The 25147-nt window shown below is 36.2% G+C and overlaps 2 protein-coding genes across 8 annotated transcripts in view; one reads left to right on the top strand and one right to left on the bottom strand.

The window, feature by feature from the left end:
• LOC117237022 (zinc finger protein 33A-like) overlaps positions 1-1178 on the bottom strand; it is a 6521-nt gene extending 5343 nt beyond the window's left edge. Inside the window, exon 1 of the mRNA XM_033500595.1 lies at positions 1-1178. This exon is cut by the window's left edge and continues 5343 nt beyond it. Coding sequence (XP_033356486.1) covers positions 1-466 — 466 coding nt within the window. The 5' untranslated portion in view covers positions 467-1178.
• A 4828-nt stretch (positions 1179-6006) lies between these two features.
• LOC117237028 (protein N-terminal asparagine amidohydrolase) lies at positions 6007-24862 on the top strand. Of its 7 annotated transcripts, none has more exons than XM_033500610.1 (9): positions 6029-6188; positions 10154-10301; positions 12697-12825; positions 20421-20608; positions 21496-21561; positions 21693-21875; positions 21994-22202; positions 22340-22501; positions 22616-24862. In XM_033500610.1, the coding sequence occupies exons 4-9, from the start codon at positions 20422-20424 to the stop codon at positions 22739-22741; spliced, it is 933 nt and encodes a 310-aa protein (XP_033356501.1). In that variant the 5' UTR covers positions 6029-6188; positions 10154-10301; positions 12697-12825; position 20421; the 3' UTR covers positions 22742-24862. The 7 variants fall into 7 exon arrangements, with proteins under 7 accessions (XP_033356502.1, XP_033356499.1, XP_033356498.1 ...); XM_033500609.1 differs by lacking the exon at positions 10154-10301 and adding an exon at positions 6588-6668 and having other exon boundaries at positions 6036-6188; XM_033500611.1 differs by lacking the exon at positions 10154-10301 and having other exon boundaries at positions 6007-6074.
• The last annotated feature ends 285 nt before the right edge of the window (positions 24863-25147 follow it).

Below are 25147 nucleotides of genomic sequence, written 5' to 3'. Positions count from 1 at the left end.
TCATCGACTTTTTATCGAAATGTTTGTATTTTCTGTTCTTTGTCCTCGATTTATTTTCGAATCTTCGAACATTGTTTCTTTCTTTTTCTTTTCTGATTTCGGTGCTATCGATCACTTGTTTATCGTACTCTGCAATTCTCTTTCGCAGTTTATCTTCTCGCCACTGTTTGTCCTTCTCTTGTTTTTCTTGTTCAATTTGCTCGATTTTTTGGCAAAGAGACAAATTTCGCGAGCAAAGTTCATGTTCATCGTTGTTATAGCAACTATCGGCAGTTGTGAAACTTCGCAGTATCTTCAAAGCATCGGTCGCATCAGCATTTGTGTTCATATGTTTAAAAATTTCATTCTCCCTTATTCGCGATTGCTTCACTGGTAATAATTCGGTCAGCTGAACTTCTTCTTGTTGCAGTTGTTCGCTTCCAGCTACTTGACTTAAAACGTTTTGTTGCATATCGATTTTGACCATTTAACTTTCTATTTGTTTTTTAATCCTACACAATTACATACGCAACTTGCGATTCACCCTTTCTCTTTCTTTTTCCTTTTTTTATCAAAACACACGTCAATCGTGATTGTTTTTACTTTCACAATCAATATTAAAATCGCACAATGCGCTCATCATCGGCTCTACTTTGGTCCTGAAGGAAAATTTGTTATTTATTTGTTGTAGCCAGAACTAGGAGCAACGGAGTTAGGCTTAGCGAGGCAATACGTTCGTGTTCAAAGTAACTATAGTTGGTTATCGTATTCTTATCGTTTCGATATTTCCTCTCTTCTCCCCCTCTTACTTCCTTCTATTTCGCTTTCCCACTTTTGTTCGCGTTTCTCCTCTCTTTAGTTCTTTAACTCCTTTTTTTGTTCTGTTTTTCCTTCGTCCACAGTCTATTGCACTAACTTTTTATTTATTGCATCAAACAAGCGTGCGTCGGGTGATACATTTAAACGGATTCTTGTTTGAAGCTTACGTGTCGTCGTGAATATCTTAAATCATAGTTATAATCGTTTACCAATCCTACATTCGTAATCGAAATCCAGAAATTAAAAGTGGGCTAATGAAAGAAATACGAAAAAAGCCAATATCATGGAAATAACTAGGCGCGTTCTTTTCCCCTTCTTACTTACAATTCCTTCGGTGCATACTTACTAATGACAACTTCTCTTTTCACGTGGTAGCTTTCCGTAAATGCGCGTTTCGTTCGTGCGCGCATTGGAATCACCGAGGCTGTTACAAGGATACAAGGATATCGGAAGAAATGGAATAACGATAAAACCGATAGTCGAAGAACAACAATTTACCCAGTTTTCGCGGAAGAATCAAAGAATTCAGCCGAATGGTTACGTGTTGAAATAGACCAACGTACTGACAATGAGAATACACGGAGCTTTTTCTTCTGACCGACAAAATGATTGATATCAGTACAAGAGGGAATAGTAGCTGCGAAATAACGGCGGCCATATAAAGAAAGAAGTACGGCAGAACAACAGGGTTATTGTTCGTCGGTGATGGTCGTCGCGACGATCGACTGACTGCTTGTTCCTCGCGGCGGTACGCTGCTTCCTCAACAGCGATTGCGCGCCTTTTTCCACGCAAGCGCAATTCACGGTCGATATCGCTCTGGATTTTACCCCTCAGCCCAGCCAGACACCCTCTCCACCCTGCTTCAGACTCTTTCCATACCTTTTTCGTTCCTTCAACCCTCCTTCTTCGATTTTCTCGTCTACAATCTTTCGTCTTTCTTTCCTCCAACTCGGTCATTCGCTGTACTTTCTTTCAACTAACAGAGTCCAATTCCGACTGCTGCTACTACGCTAATTCCTCATTATCTTCAGAGAATATGTTTCTTTGAAGGAGAATTCAATACTCATCGATATGTCAGTAAAGTTGTTGTCAATAAAATAGTTATTTATTCAGATAGAGTTACCAGCTTTGCTATACGCAAATCTTTCGAGAACTTTATATCTCTTCTGCCTCTTTTATGCCTCTTCTACCCCTCGCCTTCTCCATCACGATATACTAATTGTTCTAAACCCCACCCTTTCATTTGCCTACTCGCTCGCGGTATATGATAGATTCACCTCCCTTCCTTTCTCTCTCTCTCTCTCTCTCCCTTTCTCACTTAGTCTTTCGTTTTCGATTGTTCGTTCGATGATAACATACATCAAATCAACCGTATTGACCGCATTCCATATGAACAAAAGAGATTGTTCTTCTTTTACACTCAAATCTATTGTTTGTCACGAAATATAAATCTTTAAAATTATAATTAGAAAATTCGTATCTTTCTCTTTTTCTTTTGGTATTAAATTACGAAATGCTGACACCAACGAACGAAAGTAAGTCGATAAAGGCATCGTAATTTTCCATGGGTTAATAACTCCTTTTCATGGTGGCGAGTGTCACTTTTACTTCGAGATTTGTTACTCAGTTATAGTACATTACCTTTGCATAAAAATTATTAACATGCAGTACATTCTTCATTATGTAATCGATCATAACCAACTCCCCCTCAAGTTGGTCATCTATTCTTTATCTTTCAGCAGAGACCAATTTGGTATTACTGCTGTTAATAACACAGCTATATATATATGTAGCAGGACACATTACTATAAGATTAAACCATATACTTATGCGTTTACGCGCGTACCATCACCGATGCTTTTCAAGTGCTCGATTAATGGTTTCTTTGGTAACATATTCCCTTTGGTAATAAAATTCTAGCGGAAGCAGTAGGTTATTGATATTTCATTACGATGGAGTTACCTGTGTGTCGTTATTCATTTGCGATATCCGATGCACGATCCTCGGTTTTCCAGAAATACGGTCTTTGTTTGCAATACTTTGAAGGTACGATTGGAACAACATTCGCAATTCAAGCCTGTTATTATGTTTCTTCTACAGTTAGGCTCGCATGTTCTGGATTGATTGCATCGTCTTCTTTTATATGACGAAACGTTATAATTTCTTCTGTAAGGAGTAGACTTAAGTCTTCTTTTCTTGACTAGATCGCGTGCGTATTAACCTTACGCAAACGAGAGTACTGCTTGGTCATTTGGTATTCCATAATCGCTTGCTCTCTTTTTTACTTGGCAATTGCAGATATATATATATCATGTATATATACACATATGTACAAAGATAATCCATCTCCATCTCAATTAGTAAATTGTGTTAGTAGTTTTAGGCCTCTCCCCTTTTGAATTGTTCCCCTCATTAGCACGAAAAGCAAAGAACCCGCCACCATCTGAAAGAAACCAAGAGAAATACCGCAGGTATTTCTTTGCTGTCTTTAATCTATCAGTATGTATGTATTATTGTCATTTAGAATAAGCACATGAACCAATTGTTATACCATACTATAGATATGTATCATCGATTGATGTCAGCGTTTACTTTCCACCTTACCGTTTTCACTGTTACTTCGCTGTTTCACTAATTATAAATTACAGACCTTTTTTGTATTAAATTAAATAATTTATATTTACTTGTTCAATTCTCAATCGATTAACGTTATAATCAATTTACATATTATAAATTCATTTTAAGCAAAAAATTGCAACGAAACTAATTATTTACTAAAGAAATTAATTAAAGAGTCTACTTTTTATTTACTAGATCAAAAGCGAGATGAATCGATGATACCGTTACGCCTCAAGTTCTTGCCCATTTTCGTGTCTCTGGTTTGAATCAGCTTTATGATCTCGCGCGAGTATACAAATACAAATTGGTATGATCATGTGTATCATATGCTCATAAATATTCCTGTTCGCATACAGACGGTCGCTAGAGAACTCATGCTCTCGTTTGACCACGACGTGACACATGCTTGTGCTCCGCATTGAACTTCCCAGTCTGGAAAGAGGAACGGTTCGTACATACGTATGTACATATGTACTTGTGTAAGTAGGTATCCCGAGATTTCGTTGCTCAACCGATGGAAATCTCCGATTTCTTTCCCATTCATGTTCTACTTAAATCTCACTCGAAATTTGTTCAAAATTCCTTCGATATCACTTTTTACTCACCAGACACAACGGCGATCGAAATTTCAGCTATTACTGCTAAATAAGAGGCTTCCTTACGAAGCGTCCGCTCAACCCTACTCCTGTATCGCCATCTTCAAATCACATTTGACTCTGCCGATGAAATTCACAAAAGCTGAATAGAGGGGCGAAACAATTCTAATGAAATACTGTACCATCTTCTTCCGATAGATGGTGCTCAAGACTTGAGCAAATGTGTATATTATAAATATAATGTACAGTGTACATTGTATATGACATATATGCGCTTATGAATATAGACATATGTAACGTGGCGTGTAAATATGTACACATGTGCAATACGCAAGATTATATGTACCTGATTAAATGTCTGTATTTTTGCTCTTCCCCGCACTCTCACTCTCTCCCCCTCTCTCTCTCTCTGTCTCTCTGTCTCTCTCTCTCTTTGTGCTCCTTTTCGAAACGATATTTTTAAAAATTAAAATGTACCGCGTTTTTCTATTTCGTTCATTTATCGTTTTGTTTACAAGCTTTTACAAAAATTATACTTAATAACCTAAAAACGGAGAACCTATGAACTGTCTTGATTACCTGATATGTAATTATATATCTGAGATTTGCCTAGTAACTGTTATATATCTGAAAAAGTTTAATCATTGAAGTTACTTTCATATTAAATGTCTAATTAGTAACAAATATTTTTCAATGTACACATATACAATGTATATATATTAATTAAGAATGGGGTGTATATTTATCTGTAGTATGTACATACATTGTGCGATTGTACCCATAGAGATACAAAGGTAAAGTATGCCAATCATATAATACCGTGTAAAACAGTGCAAATAGATACAATATAAGAATAGGAAGAGAACGCTGCATAAAGGTCCCTTTCTACTCGTCTCTAATCGGCCATGCACACTGGCGTCACTCGTTGATCGGTGTTTCACTTGCATATTGTACGAATCTGCATACTTTATCAGAGAAGGACACAAGGGGTTTCTATGGAGCGTTCTCTTCCTATTCCTATATCGCTTTTTCAGCTCGCTCACGCACTCTGTTTTTATATGTATGTATCTCTATAGTTGTGCTACGTCGTAGGAATCATCCAAATTCAACTATGATTCAATGGATATTAAAGAGTGTCATATGTCGATATAGTAGATTCCTCAGTAACAACCTTACAACCACGCCCCTGATATGTACAATGACACACACACACACACACACACACACACACACACACACACACACACACACACGCACACACGCACGCACGCACGCACGCACACGCACACGCACACGCACACGCGCGCGCGCGCGCGCGCGCGCGCGTATGTATGTATGTATATATGCACATGTATGTTATGTAAGGATAAACGAGGTATCTCATCTGTAATGTAACATATTAGACAATAACATATTACACAACGTTTTCACGAAACATAAAAGTTAGGGAACACATTGTGAGAATATATAATATGACAGTATTTGTATTTAAAAAAATATATTACATCGGTACATTGTGTCACTGATAAAAATTATAAATATATATAAAGTTATATATATATAAATTGATTATATTCGAACGTAGTTATATATTTTACTTTTAGTTTACTTTGAGGATTCTATGAAATTCTAAAGTAAATTATAGAATTACTTCTCTTAATGGATATTATGAAAAGATTTGATAACGATCCTTTTATTAATATATATTTATAGTTATATATGATACATATGCAATAAGCATGAAAATAAATACACATATTAAAGTGAAGTGCTTTATAATGCTTTATAGCTATCTTGTTTCCTGTTCATTCGGAATACTATGTAATAAGTAACAAGCAATCATCATTTGTTGAAAAAAGAAAGCACAGACTATAGAAAATCAATTGGTTTTGTAATTAGAATTAGTTGAAACATAATTTCGAATCGCAAAAGGCGCCATTGTTGCCGCGAAAGTCGAAGAATGACGGAAACAAACGAAGCTAGATGGTAGGAGAGGAGGCGACTCTGACGACGAGGTCGAGTGCAGACGCGAGTGCTAGTGCGGACTATGTAGATGTTGTGTGAGTAATTGTAATGAAAAAGAAAACGTGTCGGTTCAATCTTATTGAATTTTTGTTTAACTGTCACTCGAAGCGCCTCACTTTTTCTGTTTGGACTGTGTGTAACTGGCAATCGTAAGTGACAAGACTACCACGATCAGATCGTATCTCTTCTATCTATATCTTTACGGTTTTTTCTCTCGTCATTCCATCGTTTCTTTCGCTCTCAAGCTTTGAACGAATCCGAGTTGGTTAGTTATTATGTCGTGTGTGCTCGATAACATTATGTGCTGGCAATGTGAAGGACAATATCGACTATAACGGTAACGGTGACGGCGACGACGACGGCGACGGCGGCTGTGACGGCGACGGCGGCTGTGACGGCGACGGTGACGATGACAGTGACGATGACAGTGTGACCACTGACGTTTCGTTTCGGATCGACTACAACGCGTGTGTATACATACAACCAGTTACTTGTTGCGTAACTACTATTTTACGATAGCCATCTCCTCGTTGCCCTGTCGAATGCAGGTTCAACATTACTAGACATTACCTTTTCATCACCTATTTGCAAAATCGGACACCATTTGTTCAATCAACTGCCGTAAAGTGGTAAGTGCTGTCATGGTCGATGTTGAAACTTATTAAAAGTATATTACACAAAAAATGTTGGTTTTCACAGATTTTTAATTTCTGACAAATTCTTATAATTTTTGATTCAGTACGCCACGGCGCACAACTGTTTCTAACGTATTTGTAAACGTTGGGAGTCAACCGCCAAGACAATGTGTTTGTAAACAATTTTTTACGACTCGCATATCATGACCTGTAAGCCCGCAAATGGTCTAATAAAATAGTGCAGTTGCCGTTAGAATTTTATAATTTTAGAATTTTATAGTTTTTATAATTTTACACGTGCAAGTAATGCAGATATGATAATATTCGCATATAAAAACAAAGATGAGCATAATCTATTTAATTTCTAACATCTACTAAGGCAATTGAGATAAAATGAAACAGAACATATAAAGTTCTCGAATTTTCATACGCATTGTAAAGTATGCAAAGGTGGAGGTATACAAGTGATATCAAGTGAAAAGCTGTACATATCTGTATACATATGTATGTAGGAAAATTGCGTCGTAGAACAACTTGCACAATTTACAAGCGACAACGTGTACACTATCGAAGCCGAGTGTCGCATTACATACAGGCATACAGGAAATCGGCGCGTCGTATACAGTGTACTCGTATTGTAATGCTATTTGAGTTCTTTTGTCGATCAATCAAATTCGGTTTTCTTTTTCACCTTTCGTTCTTTTAATATTGTTTTCTTGTAGATTAATCGGTCGATAGATATATCAATATATCGTACCGTAAGTCTGGATTTAATTTTTCTATAAAATGTTTAAATAATATAAATTATCAAATTTGTTGATGAAAGAAAGAAACAATATTTTATTGTATTTGTCTAATATTATATAAGTGAAATTACATAATTTAAATATTACGTTAACGTTTGAACTGAAACTTATGCGAAAATTACTTAAAAATGAAGAATATTGAAAAATAAGACCACTTAAACATCGATTGGAAAATACTCTTTTGCGTTCCTGTTATTCTTGAATTATTAAGCACAGAATAAAATTGACTCATAAAATAGATGGACGATGAAACTTAATTGTTCGCGAAAAGACCGTGCGTTCATACACAGACATATATATTTAATGCAAATAATTATATATATATATATATATATATATATAATATTTGAAGCTAGCCAACAAGTTGATTTTTTGATGAGATTGTATTAATGATAAAGTTATATGATATAATAGCAAAATTTGAAGAAATATTCGTTATAGGAAGTGGTATATTGCTATCAGTTGTTTTACTAATTGCAATATTACCGGAATTTTTTGTAATTAAAGCCTGAAAAAAAAGAAGAATTGTTGGGTATAGCGAAAACTAAAATAGCTTTACGAAATACCGATTAACGATTGAGAGTCACTGTGCGAATGAACTTCATTAATCTGGCCGTGGCTGGGACCCTGAAGCCATGAGGCTTCGGTGTTGTATCTTGTCTACGTGTGTTCTTGGTATCAAGCATTTTCTTGAACACCACGTGTGTATACAATACTTACTATAGGTGTTACATTTAGATTAGTTTATGTTTAGATTACATAGTCTATTATATTATTATATGATAATGTTAAGTTAGATTACATAGTATTACATAGCTACATTTAGATTAGAATAGTTATGCATGGCCCATAACTATTAACCACTAACCAGAATCGTCGACCCATTTTTTCGATATATTCACGAGTCTAATTTTTTACTTACTCTACCGTTTGTACATTTAATTTTTTTTCATTTATTTTGTATTTATTTCATCTATTCTCTTTACTCGCCCAACCATATATTCTGTATGTCCAAGTTCATTTCTCTTTTCTAATATTTTGCCATTCTTCGATCTTATATTATCCATCTTTTTCTACCTTTCCCTTTTTCTTTTCCTTCGCTCTTTCAATTATTTCTACGATTTTTATCGAAAATCTGTATATTTTTCTTTTGCGCCCTTGAAACTGTTGCTTTTATCTTCTTTTAATGAAATACGGTTAATTTCATACACTTTACTTATTTCCTTTTTTTTTAAAGAGGAAATAGAATTTTTGTACTCATAAGTTACAAAAATTCATCCATCGTTTATGATTGCTCTCACTAATTCTATTTTGAGTATTCTATGTAACGATCCGAAATCTCGCAGTTTTTACTTTTATTCTTGAATATTAGACACGCGTAATTATTATTAGACTCGTCGCACATATTCATATGTGATTGAAAAGAGTTTAAGTATTCCTTTGTGTACATGTTTAATATGTACACCACTGTACTTTATGTATGGACATATATAATATAGCATAGTATATACTTAGGCTATATTATATATTCCTCTGCAACTGTAATAGGAACTCGTGCAACGTGGTTATATGGCTTAATAGGAAAATATTAAAGTGATTTGTGCATGAAATTGTAACTAATCCCCGGTATTCGCACAAACTCGAGCCATAAACTTCCAGAGTTTCCTATTGACTTAATCTTAACCTGAATTTTTTTTTTTTTTTGTACTTTAATAATTATTAAATTTTTTAGACGTTCCAATGAAGGAGAAGAAAACAAATATGCCAGACTAAAGTATATACGGTAGATATTTCACTCTTTTGCATTTTTTGCAAAATTCGATTGAGAATAATCATCAATTGGTTAGAAGAAATTGGAAACAGTAACATGATTAAATGGAGGTATCTTGATTGGAAATATAAGATTTTGAGTCTTTTCAAATGATGATAAAGGCAGCGCGGCGGCAGGGAGATGAGAATATGGATGTATACTGTATGTGTATTTAAGAGTAGAGCTGGTGATAATAGTAGTGGTGGATACACGAGTCTCTCGGCTCTCGAAACTCTCTTAAGTCACGGACTAAACTGAGTTAAGATGCTCTTAAGGCTAGTAGAGGGTGTTAACCTTTTACTCTTCCGCTAGTTCATCTGTGACAGCTACTTACTTACCACTTGCCATCCAACGATATACCATCATTTTCCGTAACGTTTCAATGTTATGCACGACTCGATGACTCGATATGATTCGATACGGCTCGGTTCCCTTTTTGTAACGTTAATTCGCATACACCTTTATACGAGTGTTGTTTTTTTTGTTCTACTTGTTCTTAGATCTTCGTATTTGTCGATTATTGGTGATTTTGAATGAAATTTGATATTATTGTCAGGAAGGAAATTTATTATATTTCCTATCCTATCAAATTAGACGCAGAATTTAAATACGAAACGAAATATTGTATCGATCGGATCGGACATGAGATATTTTGAACGAATTTTTAATTTTTTTATTCTTTGATATTTTATATATTTGTTGCCGACGCCTTTTCTTTTAAGTTGCTTTACGTGTGCGTAGAAATTTTTGGAAATAATAGATCATTGCCTTTAAAAAAAACTTTTACATAAAAATACTATTATCATAGATTACTTTTTACTTCAATAAAGTCCAATTAAAATTTGACGACAGTTGTATAAAAGTTGATTTTAAGTGCATATATATGTTTTGTTGACGCATCGTTACGTATGCGTCTGGACAAATTCATTCGCACTACGGTTCAACAGATACACACACTCGGTGTTTATATTCATAGGAATATGTTGTGATGCGTTTCATCGACACGTATAGGTAAGTACCACTAATAGGATAATGTGTCTTGCGTACATGCGTATCGTTGCAACATCGCACCGGGAATAGATGTAAGCATATGGATGTACTTACGTATATAGTATATACGCTAGGTATGTGAATATATACATAGAAGTGTATCTACGTATGCGCGTTGAGGGTAAAGAAGGTGTGCGTAGTGTGTACTGTGTAGTGTGTGGAGTGTAGAGTGGCCTGGTAACTGCACTCCCTACGGGGTCTACATAAATCAGAAACTCAGATTTAAGCTTATTGTTAGCTCGAAGCATGAAGGAGGGGGGGGGGGGGAGAAAGGGCAGGAGGGAGGGGCAGATTAGAAATTTAGATTCACTCTAGCTCCCTAGATAATTATCGCTTACAGAGATTTACGAACGTATTATTACTGCCTTGCAAAATATTAATTGTTGCCAAAACTTAGCGTTGAGGGTATCGAGTTACACCACGATTGTTCTACTAATACTTTTTGACGCCGATATTTTAACACTGATATCCTTAGACCCAGACGTATTCGAGGGAAAGATAGAGTTGTAGCAATTTATTATTCTATCAAATTGATTATCGTTGTTTTACAGAGGAACATTTTTTAAATAAATAAAGAAAATACCATGGTTAAGCGAGTCGTTAGATAAGTGCGTCCTGTTCGGATCGATAAGACAATTGCATTTTAACTCTAACCGTATTTTGTATGAACGCGGATATCGAAGAGCATGCTATCTCGTAGAATTAGGACACAGATACACGTGAAAAGTAGAATCGAGAAACCAAAGAGAAAGAGGGGAAAAAGTGACGACTATCTGTAAGAAACAGGTGTGCGTCATTTTTTTTTGTGTTACGGACAGTACGACTTTCGATTTCAATCCATCCGCAAACTATAAGCGCGTGTTCGCTGTGTAAGTGACGAAACTAAACGAATGAAATGAGTAAAGAGGAAAAAGAGAGAAGAAAGGTAGTGAGATAGGAAAAGAAGAGAAGAGGACCCGGAAGAACAGTTCACCTTCCGTGAATTCAACGGGCCACTGACTCTCGTCTTCTGTTGTCTGTTGCATAACGATTCCATCCCATTCGAACACAACTTTGAGAGATGCAACTTGAGAGTCACTGGACCGTGTACCGGTTGTTCCACTCGTGGAATGCGGACTAGCTTGTGGTGTACGTGCACATGTACTTACGTCCGTGTCCACGCACGCGCCGTTCACGCCGTGAATCCTATCCGTATTCTTTTCACCTATACAATTGCGTGCGTGCACGGATTAGATGCGCGTAATCACACATTTTGACAACAGATCAGCGTGATTATGGAATTATAATTGCCATTACCGTTTGCAGGTAAACGTAGGTACTAGTCTTTCGATAGTTAACTGTCGACAAATTGATAACTTCGTATCAAATACAGAAACATAGAACGCGTTTTAATCGTGTTCCGATTAAAGTCGACTGCATATTGTACGTGCAAGAGTATATGAAAAAAGGAAAAAGAAAAAGGATATAAGTTCGTCACATTGTTCATCCAGTATAAACGAATACGTTTATAAACAATCGGAGGAAGTCGTAGCGCATAAATATGTAGAGAATCAGACGATTGCAGGCTTGCTGGGCTACTGTATGCAAATTCACTTACTACGATTGTACGTATGTATAGGTACTATAGTTATGTTATTTGAGAGCATATGGCATATGTAGTTGGTTGTTCCTTCCTTCCTTTCTTCCTTTCTTCTTTTCTCTCTTTTTTTGTGTGTGTTTTCTTCTTTCTATGAACGCTAGACAGTGGGGGCACCAGAAAGTATTGAAAAGAAAATAAGAATCGCTGGATTTGGTTTCCTGTAACGTGACGTAAGCAGGGTAGAGTGCAATTCACGACACAATCAACAAACGAGCTATGTTCTAAATTTTTTTTTAATTTTAGAGAGATTTTTCTACCGACAGCTTTATTTCCTATTGTTTAATCGATTCATATGATTTAAGTAAACCTCGCATCAACGTAAATGCATTTTTATGATGCTTGTAATATCTAAGTTAGAGCGAATGAACGTAGGTACAATTTACCGTTACTCGTGATGAGTCATTCCAATTGTTAGAACCTTCCTGTGGATGTAACAAATGGAGTGAGAGGGAAAAATGTTTTAACTTAAAAAACGTAGACTTAAACGTAAAAAATGTCTCGTTTTATTTCACTCGAATAGGAGATACATATCACGCGACAAATACATGCGCGTATTTAACCAATATGACTTAGGAATGTTCGAAGGAATATCAACGAATCAAATTTAGAGAGGAAAGGCACGACAAAAACGTTTGAATTGAATGAATGTTCAAATCATAAATTTGGAGCTGGTTTTCAAGCTTCGTTTTCAAAACTTTTCCTTTTTTAATATTGCAGAAAGATCGCGAAAAGTTGAAGGAGGAAAAGCAAAAAAGGAACGAAAGCAATACCAAACGCAGCATATTTCTCAAAAATGGCGGCAGGAACGTGTCGATCAGTTTGAAGAAAAATCCGAAGAACCGTAAAGTGAGTATGAAAAAACGCTTGCGATCCAATATTGCGATTGCACTCCCATATCGATGACGAATCGAAACGACTAAAAATTTAACCATATTATTTATTTTACTTAGTCTTCCTCTTTCGGGTTTGGGCGAACTTCCGATTTTACATTATATTACATTTTCAGCTGTTTTGTTCTTTTTAAAATCTACATTTCAAATGTAATCATATTGTAATCGCTATTTACTTTTATGTCAAGTATATGTATAAAGTCTTGATACATATTTATTCTTTGGATTATTGGTGTTTCGGTAAGAGAAGAACATTGCATTGAAACAAGATCATTTTAGAGATCGTTAGGTAACAAACATTGTACGTATAACGAATACGTCGAAATAAAGTATCAGGATATCGATAGACTTGAATGTTCGATAATCAATCTGGTAAATAGTTGTTTGTGGTTGGTCCGCTTTAGATGATGGTCGTTTTTATGTACGCATATACATATGGTATTTGGGCACCGTTTATCGGACTACGTTAGCTCAAACGGCTACTCGTTATCTGAGCGTGCTTATTATGTGCGTTATCGTCTCCCGTTCCAACTATGGAAAAACTATAAATTCAATAATTTTAACTGCTAAAACCGAACAGGTTGCTGTCCGTGTCTTTTCTTAGTGTACAAATTTTTGATTCGATTCGATTCGATTCGATTCGATTCGATTCGATTCGATTCGATTCGATTCGATTCGATTCGATTCGATTCGATTCGATTCGATTCGATTCGATTTAGTTCAGACTGGCTCTTTTCGGTTTCAGAAAGAAAACTGGGGATAAGACGAAGATGTAAAAGTTTGACTGATCACGGTGACCACTTATAAATACTTACATACGTCCCTTTACTGTATTCATGATTTCGCTTGTTTCTTACTTGTCTAACTAAATACGTACATACTTTCTGTTTCAATGTTTTCAATGTTTGTTCATTCAGATAATTAGAATAATACATATATCGGTTATTCTTTAATCGTACCGTATTGGAATATTCACGATTATTATGTACGATCATAAAATTAATCGGGATATTTGCGTATTGGGGAGAAAACAGATTGTATCGTCAGATTGCTTCGTCACTCAAACGTAGTGAATTTTTCTATTTTCAATTCATTGTCGGTTCTCCCTCGGCGTAGTATGTAGGATGATCGTGTTCTCTACTAATCTTATCGTAAAACGGTTTAGTCATTTATTTCTCCAAGATGTTTTAGTTGTAATCTAGAAAGAGGAAAAAACCAACCGCGTAGAATCCCTTTGAATTGTATATGGTAATTATTCATGTCCATTGTACGTACATATGTATATAAAAAAAGCAAATCGATGAGTTAGAATATCTTTTGCTCGGTTTCCGTTGATAACCTTTTCGATAAATTTTCTATCTTGGATTATACATGTACTAGTGATTCAACGAGGATTTTAATTCATCGACAAACGTACCGTTATTAACGAAAACTTATTGTACATTGAACGTGCTGCAGATTCTTATTGTTACATTGAACATGCAGAGAAACCATTTGCGATGCAACGATTAGTTTAATCTGTAGTAGTAGTAGTAGTAGTAGCAGTAGTAGTAGTAGTAGTAGTAGTAGTAGTAGTAGTAGTAGTAGTAGTAGTAGTAGTAGTAATAGTAGTAGTAGCGATTAGATGTTCTTTAGTACTAGTAGATATTCTTTCCTCGTATAACGTTAATCTATTGAATCGAATAATCGAAAAAAGAACGAAGAAAATCATCTCCAACCGAACAAAAGCAAATAAATGAGCACGATTGTTGCATAGATATTTAATCACGATGTTTCATATCTTTAATAAACAATATTTGCTATAGCTATTGATAAATACCGATAGGTGGTAACGGTAATATTCGCTCTTCGTTATTCACGCTATCTGTTAGAATCGGAATTCTTCGATTTGTAGATCCCGCCAAATTCAAAATAAATTCAGCTATCCATTGATATCGACGATGAGGTGCATGACTAGGTAAAACGCTTGGCTACAAATGAAAGCCAGTTGAAATTTTACGCAACTAATTTGGTTCTTTGTAACGTATATAAATCGTAACAATTTTCTTGGAGGAAAGAACGATCAAATTATCGTTGCAATTGGATTCGCTGTGCACGAACAACCAGAAATAAAAGAAATAAAAGAACATTTTTACAGTGAAATTATCGAATTGTCGTTACAAGTTACGACACAAGTTGGTCGCACTCGCAAGTCAATTCCACCCAAGATAAAACGCGTTACTAAATGATGTCGACCTCCTTTTTTCGTGTTGTTATCACAGAATGATTCGATTTCGTTACTTGATTTCTCGTTTTGCTTCCTCCTTATTTCGCGTAAACAATTCTCTGTTGGTAATAATAATTTATCATTTCACTCGTGACGTCTGCAATCGAACCGACGCGACGGCGGCACAGTGTGAAATTTTCCATTGGTCTTTCGCGCTGTCCCCGCTTACCAGACGTTGTATATTACAATTACAGTATACCGTATACAAACAGTGTGGAATTGTGTGTGTGGGGAGGGCTTTCGTAACACGCATTTCGACCATTTTTCCATTTTCCTATAGCATAATAACGCTAACACAAATATTCATTGCATTTCACCCGCATATCCTTGCGAATACCGCGGACTGTAGTAGGATGAAGTTAATCAGCTATGACATTGATATCGTTGTATTTTAGACTCGAAGATTCAATTACCCAACAAAATCTATATCCATATCTGATAACGATAATGATAACGGTAATTTGCCGTTAATTGGTTAATTTAATTAAGCGAATTGAATTGATTTAACAGAATAAACAGAACCGAAAAGTCATGATCGGTTAAGGAGAAGATAAAGCGGAGCAAAGTGAATGACGGGTGTATATGGTATACCACATGGAAGTGGACGATAGAAAGAGGAAAATTGTTCGATTGAAAATGCTCGTTTTGCTCGGGCAAAGTCGCGCGTAGTCATTTAGATTTACTTGGTAGAGATTCTCAGTGAAATCACCAGTCATTAGAATACCAGCCCCACAGAGAAGGTGATTCGAGGAAAGGCACCCGTTAATGGCTACGGCCCTTTGCACGCTTAAATAAATAACTGCGTGGCCGCATCCTAGCTGTGTAATTACACTCAGCCGTATATAGGTGTACATGTAACGTGGCGCGAGTGTAACTACGTAGTTGGCGTGCATTATGCGAGTAATCGGTAGAAAGAAGGAAGAGCGAGCGAGCGAGGGGGAGCAGATACCAAGTTTCTGGTATGCCGTTCCGAAATTATACCCTCGAAAACAGCAAGGATCGTGTAAATGTGAAAAAATCTGACCGAGAGAGATTTAGGTACATACTTGGCCATTTTCTCGCATGTTGCCATTCGAACGTTCCTTCAAATGCTATGCAAATTTTACTTTATTTCTAATCTTATTATGAATATTAACTTTATTAGCAAATACCTTTCCTTTACTAATATGCTTTTATTTTAATCGCTCTTTACGATTGCTTCTTTTTTTCGATTTCGAAATACTTTCGTTAGACGATATAACGTTTTTGTTTCCTTGCGTTTTTATTATCCTTGCAAGTAGCTTGCGAAGTTAACGATAGATTCTGAGCAAAATGTCGTGGAAAGGAATTCTCAACCAATTGTACAGGACAGGAGAACCGACCAACACACTTCGCATCGTATTCTGGCTAACGTGCACATAGTCTCTCTACGAAAGACCAATAATTAAGGTAATGGCTACTTTTCAAGTGGATTTCCGTGTGGCTCGATCTGCACAGTCAGCTAGTCAGCCATCCAACCAACCAACCAACCAACCAACCAACCGACCAACCTATTACTAACCTCTTCGCCGGTTATGGTCACGAACAACCAAGATGTTTCGTTCCATTCCGTCTCTCTCTTTTGCCCTTCCACCGCTCCTTCCTTCGATCCTTTTTCTTACCCTTTTTTACGACTGATCTTTTTCCATTTTCGACTTAACATTTGTTCCTTTCTTTTTGTCTTTCCGCGATAATTCCGTCGATAATTCTTCGTTCAGCTAAATTTCATTCTTGCTATCTATTTATCTGACTAACTTTGATGATAAAGATCATACAGGATGACAAGAATGGTTATATACTTGCAATCTGCATTTTTTTCATTATTCATTCCCCCATGAGTAAATAATAGTGTTCTCTCGGTAGGCATCGAAACGATATTTTTATATTTATAAGCCGGATATAATGACTTACAGAGAAATCGCAAAGAGCAGGAATAGAAAGACTATTTATATGCTACGTTGTCCGACGAATACGAATACGACAGTTCTTTGGTGTATAACGATACACTAATCTTTATTTACTGCGAACGTCATTTTCATTTTCTACATCTTACAGAAGTTTGTATCTGACTCGTGTTCCATGTGTTGTATACAAAAGATCGTTGTGCAAAAAAGAAGAATATTTCCTATGAAATCAAGAATATTGCTAATCCACCTGTATAAATATATACGCACAACACAAACGATATGTTTGCAAAATGAAAAAAAAAATTATAATACGAATTACAAATGCTCGCATAAAATAAACACAATGTTAAACAAATGACTCTGATAAGTGACTGAAGATCGCATTTAAGAAATTTTAAGAAATTTCATTTTCTCAGATTTATTATATTATACGATAGTTGAAGAATGTTTTGGGGAAGAAGAGATTTTCTGTAGAAGATAAGAAAGGTTAGGGATATCAAAGAGAGAATACATACATATATTATGTCGACCGATCGAGATAAAGGTCATTAAAATACAGTTTATATAATCAAGCATAATCTCAACGCATCTTTATTCTGATGTTTATCTTCCGTTCACGATTTTTACCATCTTCCTCCATAACTTACCATGTCTTTAATTTGAGATAGGTACATATTTATGTACTGATTATTTAATCAGTGTCAGAGTATGGACAATTCATTTCGCGAATTAACCTTTTCAAAGGTAAGGAATCAAATCTCAGTTTTAAAATTTGGTTTTGTTACTTTGTTATGTTTTGATTCAAATGACAATATATATAAAGTATAAACTAATTTAGTATCTCAATGAATTTTGATAAAACTATAGTGCACACCTATAGTGTATCAAACTAGATGCAGAGTAGTATGTTACCACTGTTCTAGTAATAGCTTCGATCATCTGTAAGCGGTACACCAGCTACAAGATAAGTGAAAGAAAAAAGCATTGTGCGAAGAAGATTTTGATTTTAAAGCACTTTTCGAGGTACGGAGAATAAGAGAGGAGGTATAAAAGCGAAACAAACATGTTATTTTGTTATTCGTGGTGGTGATGGTGATGTCGGCTGCGCGGCGGCGGTGGCAGCGGCGGCAACGGCAGCGGCGGCGACTTGATATCTGATCGGTACCACCCGCTTCGATTGGTCCCGACTGGATTTTAACCCATCCCACTACCCGTGTATGGATCGCGCCGATCAACCAATCGGCATTTTAACCGATAATAGAAGCCATAATTAGCACGATTTGTTAATGAGTTCAGCCTAACCGAGACGACGATTGAATGAAACGTTGTTGTGAATGCTTAGTCGTAGTCGTGTGCTTGATTTGGGATTCATGTTCTTTCAAATATTTCTTCGCGATCGAATCGCGATTCATTCTTCTATCACGTAGACATTGTGTGCATTAAATACTACGATTAATCGCGCTCTGACTTTGTGTATATCTGTGTTATTTTACAAATTATTCGTTTCACCTATGAAATATGAATCAAACTTCTGCTCGAAAATTTCCCGATGTTGCTCTGTCTGCTGTGTTGCTCTGAACGTCATCGATGGAAATGTGTAGACAATTTTAATAAATCCATTATCGATCGAAACTAGTCGAGTATATTACAGAGCTACGATTTCGGCAAATCAAAAATCGACTAGTTAGCGAAGAAACGCTAAGGATTTTCAAATTTTCAATCTTTCAAATTGGCTCTTCGACAATATCATTTCTATCAAGAAAAGTTTCGTCTATTTGGAAAATTGTAACCACCTCGTAGTTCTTTTTAGAAGGTGAGCTTTTTAAAAAGATGAAAAGAAGTCAAAAGAAAACGTTTCTCACATTGAGCTACATTCCCTGTCCCCTCTCTCACTCTCTCTCACTCTCTCTCTCTTTCTCTTTCTCTTTCTCTTTCTCTTTCTCTTTCTCTAATCTATCTATCTATTTATCTATCTATCTATCTATCTATCTATCTATCTATCTATCTATCTATCTATCTATCTATCTGTCTTTTTCTCTCATGTCTTCGTTATACTTAAAATGTAGCAGTGTGTTTTATTCGAAAGCTTGATGAAATTACGATTGAAATATGATAAAAATATACATAAACGGTGAAAGCCGACTCAAATCAAAACGTTTTGGTTTTATACAAAATATATTTATATCATGCATAGGTATTATATGTATATGTTTCAGAATATGTATATGTAGGCACACAGGCTTTCCGTTTCTTATTTTTGCGTTTCCTCCCCCCACTTATTAATCGTATCGATAATAATTTCAAGGAAAAAGACCGATCGCCAAATTAATTACATTTAGATAAAAGATCAGAATCGAAAAAACGTACTGATAGGAAATCATTTTAGGAATGAGCAGCGAGGTGGTGCATCTCAAGAAATCTCGCTCTAGTTTCGCTTCTCGGTTTGTTAGTAATCTCGTTAAACAAACGAAAGGTTAAACACAGAATGTCATTCGGGGCAAATGACCTTAACCTTTCGAGTAAATTAGGAAGAGAGGCTGACTGGTTAGTTGACTGGCTGGTTGACTGGCTGACAGGCTGACTGGCTGGCTGACTAGCTGGTAGCTGGCAGCTGGCTGGCTGGCAACTAACTACGCTGGCTAGCTGGCTACCCTGGCGTAACTGGCTGGCGCTGGCTGGCTGACTGACTGGCTGACTAACTGACTTAACTGACTGGCGGCTAGCTGACTGGCTAACTGGCTGACTGTTCTGACTGGCTGGCTCAGCATACCGCCTGGCTGGCTGACTAATGGCTGGCTGGTTGGCATGATTATCCCGAGGTTTTATCGTTAATACAGTTAACGCAAATGGCAGAGCCTGAATGCCAACAATGCTTGCCGATAATCTTCGATCCATTGATCTCATAAACAGCTTTGTCGTAATACTTTTTAGATCGTAAACCTAGATACGTAGAAAAATACCCTATTAAAAAAATGCATCTAACATGTATGTATGTATCGCCAAATTTTCTCGACACCGCTCCATATACGTTCTGTTCATTCCTATCGCGATATTTATTTTTAGTCGATCATTCAATGATCTAAAGATCTATATCCCATTTCTTTCGAATATCGATAAAGGAAGTAGTACTTATGCGATTTACTTGTACGTGTTTCGCTTGTTTACTCGGAATTGAATATATACCTATGAATCAGTGTCGCTGTTTAATACGTTATGGTTATGAGTTACGTTATAGAATGTCCTCTCGTAATATTATTTTTATTCCGACTTACTAGGGAATTGCGTATGATGTATTTACTGCTTACTACTAATGATAGTTTATTCTGATTTTTAACGAAGCTTGCATAATTTGTTATACAGAATGGTGCTGGTGGTAAACGGAGTCCTACAAGAGGACATTCCAACGGATAGCAGATCGCTATACGTAGCTCATCCGGTATATCGTGAAACTGCAGCTCAACTTCGTTCGATGCCAGCAAAATTAGTGGGACCGATGGGACTTCTTTACGTACGTCAAAGGGAAATGGCCGCTACTTTGCCACACGACAGTAAATATGAGCCATTTCATTCATTTGTACAACTCATGTAATTGACCCCGATTTTTCTGTGAGTACATATACTTTTATGCACGTACGTGCGTGCGTAAGAAAAAAAAATAAGAGAGGAAAAAAGGGAATATTTAAATAAAATATGAAAGTACTGCATTTCTACGTACACCGTATCATTGCCGCCATAAGTTACTAACTCTGGAAATCAGAAACTGTTAACATACATTTATAATAGAAATGTTTATGTTTCATTGTTAATTCCATATTTGCTAGTTGACTCAAAGGCAGTGCCGTCAATCACACCGTGGATCATGCATGCATATGTATGTACTCATATAACCGACCCTAGTTTAACAGAAAGCCAATATTGTCGCCTCTGATGACAAATCACGTGTATAATTAAACAGCGTAATCCTTGCGTACTATTTTGTATTTGATCTAACTAACGAGAGAATTACCCTGCAGTAATGCCTGTGACTACATAATATTAGTTGCAGCGATTTGTACTGGACTAGATGCCGTCTCCAGTTTGTCTTATTCGAGAATTTTCCGAAAGAAACACTGCGCATTTCAGTATTGAAAAATAACACAAATACATGTATATGCTATGCGAACTAATATACCATCAAGAGAGAGACTGATAGCCAGTCAGACCAAGAAAGAACTGAGTAGATTTAGCGATACTTTAGCTCTCGTGCGAATAAAACAAGCCATTACTAGAAAAAGCCGTCAGTTTTAACATTCTCCGTGTCTCATTCGCAATCATTGCCTTTTTCTTTAACTCCAATCTCATTCAGAAACAAACGAATTGCAAAAAGAAAACAATAATCTATAAGTCCCGAAAATAACTAAGTTTAGCCTTTTATCTCTTTATTCTTTTGTTTCAGAAAATGTGAGCATCATTGGCTCGGATGATATGACTACCTGTATAATTGTCGTTGTGAGGCATTCCGGTAAGCCCTACCATAAGGATTTCGATTATCGCTTAATTGCACCAATAAACGATGACAACAGTTCGATACACGCGGGCGTGCAAACGCACGCACATTCATTGAATACGTTTGTGAATCAATATGCGATTTAGGTTCCGGTGCTGCCGCGTTAGCGCACCTGGATGGTGCTGGCACAGAAGATGCAGCAGCAGCAATGATTCAGAGGGTAACAGAACTCGCCCTTGGATTTCCAGAGGGTCGTCTGGAACTACAACTCGTTGGTGGTTATTCCGATCCAAGAAATTATTCCGAAGAATTGTTTTGCAATATTCTTTGTAAGTTTTTTCTCTACCGCTACCACCACCAACGCCACTCCTCTTCCCCTCTCCCCGATCATTCTTTTTTTATCATTTCTGTTTAGATAAAATATAAAAAACGTTGCATTTCTTTTAGCGGCATTTCACAAGCAGCCAGTGGAGATCGATCTAACTATATGCTGTGTAGGCGAATTGAATACTACAATAAGAGGTAGCACTCAGTGGCCGGTAATATATGGTATCGGATTGAATGTAAAAACGGGCGAGATCTTCCCTGCAACTTTCCCCGACAAGGGACCCGACCAAGCGCTGAGATGCGCTAGGCATTTAACTGGAGGTCAACAGGTGGGTACGCGAGTATTTCGAAGGAGTCGCAATATGTAAATCTCAATTCTAAGTACGATTTTATTACGCACACCTTTAACCTAAATTACTTGCAACGCATTGTTAATAACCATAAAGGATTGTCTATCGTTGTGTAGGTTCTGGATGTTTACGACTGTACGCTTGGTTTACTTAGAATCGGACCGTTCAACTATGATCCTTTGAGAGGAGTCGATCTCTGGTTAGCTCAATCCGATCAGTTTATTCTACAACATCTTTCGACTGCGCCGGAAGTTGAACTGCCACATTTTGTATCACAGGTAATGCGATGCAATCGATCGAACGATCACAAGATCAACATTGGATAAATGTTTCTAACCTGTCATTATACCTGATTCTTTTTCATTCATGTTCTTTGAAATGTTCTGCCTTAGGTACGCGCAACACTCAAGTACATACAGGACAATCAGTTTCCGGCTGTCACCGTCTTCCGTGATAATCGACCCCATTATTATCGCCGAGATGAAACCACCGGTGTTTGGCAACCTATACGATATTGATACCGAGTATTCGAGTTATGCGTGAAGGCTTATATGAAAGATATTATTAAAATGACGATTAGTGAAATTTTCATGATAATACAAGATTCCTATAGGGTTCAAATAATTCAAATAATTCAAGAGTAACGGAATGAAGAATTTTTATTATGAAAAATCTGCATAATAACATGAATGGTACAATGATTGATTTATATCTTATGTTTTACCTTATTTGGTATTGCTGATGAAACATGTGTCTTTCGTGCTTATTTTTTTTCAAAATAGGGGTCCGATATCGCTGAATGTGATATAACGTGATTTATAGTTGTGCATGGTTTATAGTTCTATTTCATTATTTGCTATATTTAGCCCCTTACCCTACGATTTAAGTTCCAACAGCGTGTGTTGTAACTATCGGCAGGGTCGGTCAAACGTCGAGCTATTTAACGGTCTGGTTGAACGTTCGAAGTTGTGCAAAATACTACTAATTTTATGCTGCAAGATGTTTCATAAATAATCACTACCAATTGATCATCGAACAAGATTTTTGAGGGTACCTTTCTAATATTTTTCAAGAAAATATATCTGCGCGTTCAAATGCGGTCAAGAAAAGAAAAATGTTTGTCGCATGTACACGAAACACGCACCACGAATCTAGCTCGACGTTGTAGGTTAAGGGGTTAACGATAAGACATACCACGACAGATTTAGCGATGTTCGCCACTGATTTGAAAGCGCAATAATGAGAAAAAAAGAAAGGGGTAATGAGACAATTTTCCTTAGAATAATACTTTCGAACGATTATTATTAAGCGCGGTAACTTAAGAGTTTGTACTTTTCGAGAGAGAGGGATTGAGAGAGAGAGAGAGAGAGAGAGAGGAGACAGACAAACAGACAGAAAGACAGAGAGTGTAAATGAGTGATTGAGCGATTGACTGTTGAGTGAGTGAGTGAGCGAGTGAGAGAAATGTGGTTGTTGTTGACTTTTGCTCTTTTAACTTTTATTGTCTTTTCCAAGAAGTTTTTATATTAACTACACTCGCAAACTGTGGTTATATATGTACAACAATTTCAATTCGAAGCGCTACCTTTCAGATATACATATATATTTTCTTTGGTGATTCTTCATCTTAATATTAGTACACAATTGCGACCGGATATTTTACTTACAATATGCATTTCAAGAAAATATAAAAAGGCATTGCAAGATTGAAGTGATTAAAAAATTTGTTTATATTTGCACGTAATTTGCACGTGGCTTTTGCCTCGATTTATGTGCACATCCACATACGTACACGAGCTCTCTTTCTTCCTTCCGATTCAAAATAGACAAGTTACTGAAATGAACATTTGGTATATTTCATAAAAGCGAAACATACTTGTCCAAAAGCCGGAAAAATCGCATATATTGATGTTGCGCGCAAAAGAGATACCTTTTTAACGGGTAAAAAGATAAAGGGAGGAAGAGAAGGAAGAAAGGAAAAAAATCTCACAATCCGTTATTCGAATGCACGCGCGCGTATATATTTACACACGACTCTTTCATATTACTATTCTCTATTCACTACTCACTTTTTCAAACAAAGCTCAGAAGAGGTATTCCGCGGTAATAATATTAGGTAAAATTCATTTAAACATTCAGTTCGAATAATTTCCTTATGTAAGCGCTTAGGACTTGAGGCGATTTAATGTACAGATTGTCGGTTATGTTGGGAAAGAAATAAATGAAAACAATTACGCTTATTCTTCGCTATGGTGTGCTATGACTGAATAAGAAAATAATAATTCAATTTCATATAACAATAGCAAACTATCTTCGCCAATCTTCATTATTTTAATGATGGTGGAACAGTAACTGAGAGAAGTAAAACAGTAACTGTAAAGAAATTGTAGAAAAATCGAAAAGATATATATATTTTTTACTGCATCACATAAACAGAGGCGTAAAGTCTCTTAGCTTTGCGATACTTGAGATAGTAACAACTACATACATAGCACTGACATTGATGATGCCGTTGACGTCGTTAATGTTGATATATATTACGATGTAAAGCGAGAAACGCTTAGAGAAAAAGGTTTGCTAGGGAAAACTGTGTAATAATTGTTCGTCGTTCCAATTAATAATATTTTGCTGACAATTAATCGCTTTCATGTTTACACTGTACAACTTTCTTTATGATGTAGTTACAACCTTCTATTTACTTTGATTTTACTCCCTCATCTTTCGTCTCTTTATGTTAAAATTTTCATTCAGTTTCTGTCTTTTTATTTTCTCTTGTTACAAATTGCAAAAATGATTTTCTAGTAATATTTTGTGGTTATATATTTATACAATAAAAAATGAATTAAACATTTTCCTAATAATTGCATATCATTCCACCAACAAAAGATCAACTTTTTGAAAAGAACCAATTCCAAATGATTAAT

The sequence above is a fragment of the Bombus vosnesenskii genome, unplaced genomic scaffold (assembly GCF_011952255.1).
Source record: "Bombus vosnesenskii isolate JDL3184/JDL3185 unplaced genomic scaffold, Bvos_JDL3184-5_v1.1 scf7180000013353, whole genome shotgun sequence".
NCBI classification, from domain to species: domain Eukaryota; kingdom Metazoa; phylum Arthropoda; class Insecta; order Hymenoptera; family Apidae; genus Bombus; species Bombus vosnesenskii.
This window is presented reverse-complemented; position numbering and strand designations above follow the sequence as displayed.

Coding starts and splice junctions, on each gene's coding strand:
- LOC117237028 (XM_033500611.1), top strand. CDS start 20,422: ATGGTGCTGGTGGTAAACGGAGTCCTACAAGAGGACATTCCAACGGAT. Junction 21,562..21,692: donor TGTCGTTGTGAGGCATTCCG/GTAAGCCCTACC, acceptor TATGCGATTTAG/GTTCCGGTGCTGCCGCGTTA. Junction 22,502..22,615: donor TGCCACATTTTGTATCACAG/GTAATGCGATGC, acceptor GTTCTGCCTTAG/GTACGCGCAACACTCAAGTA.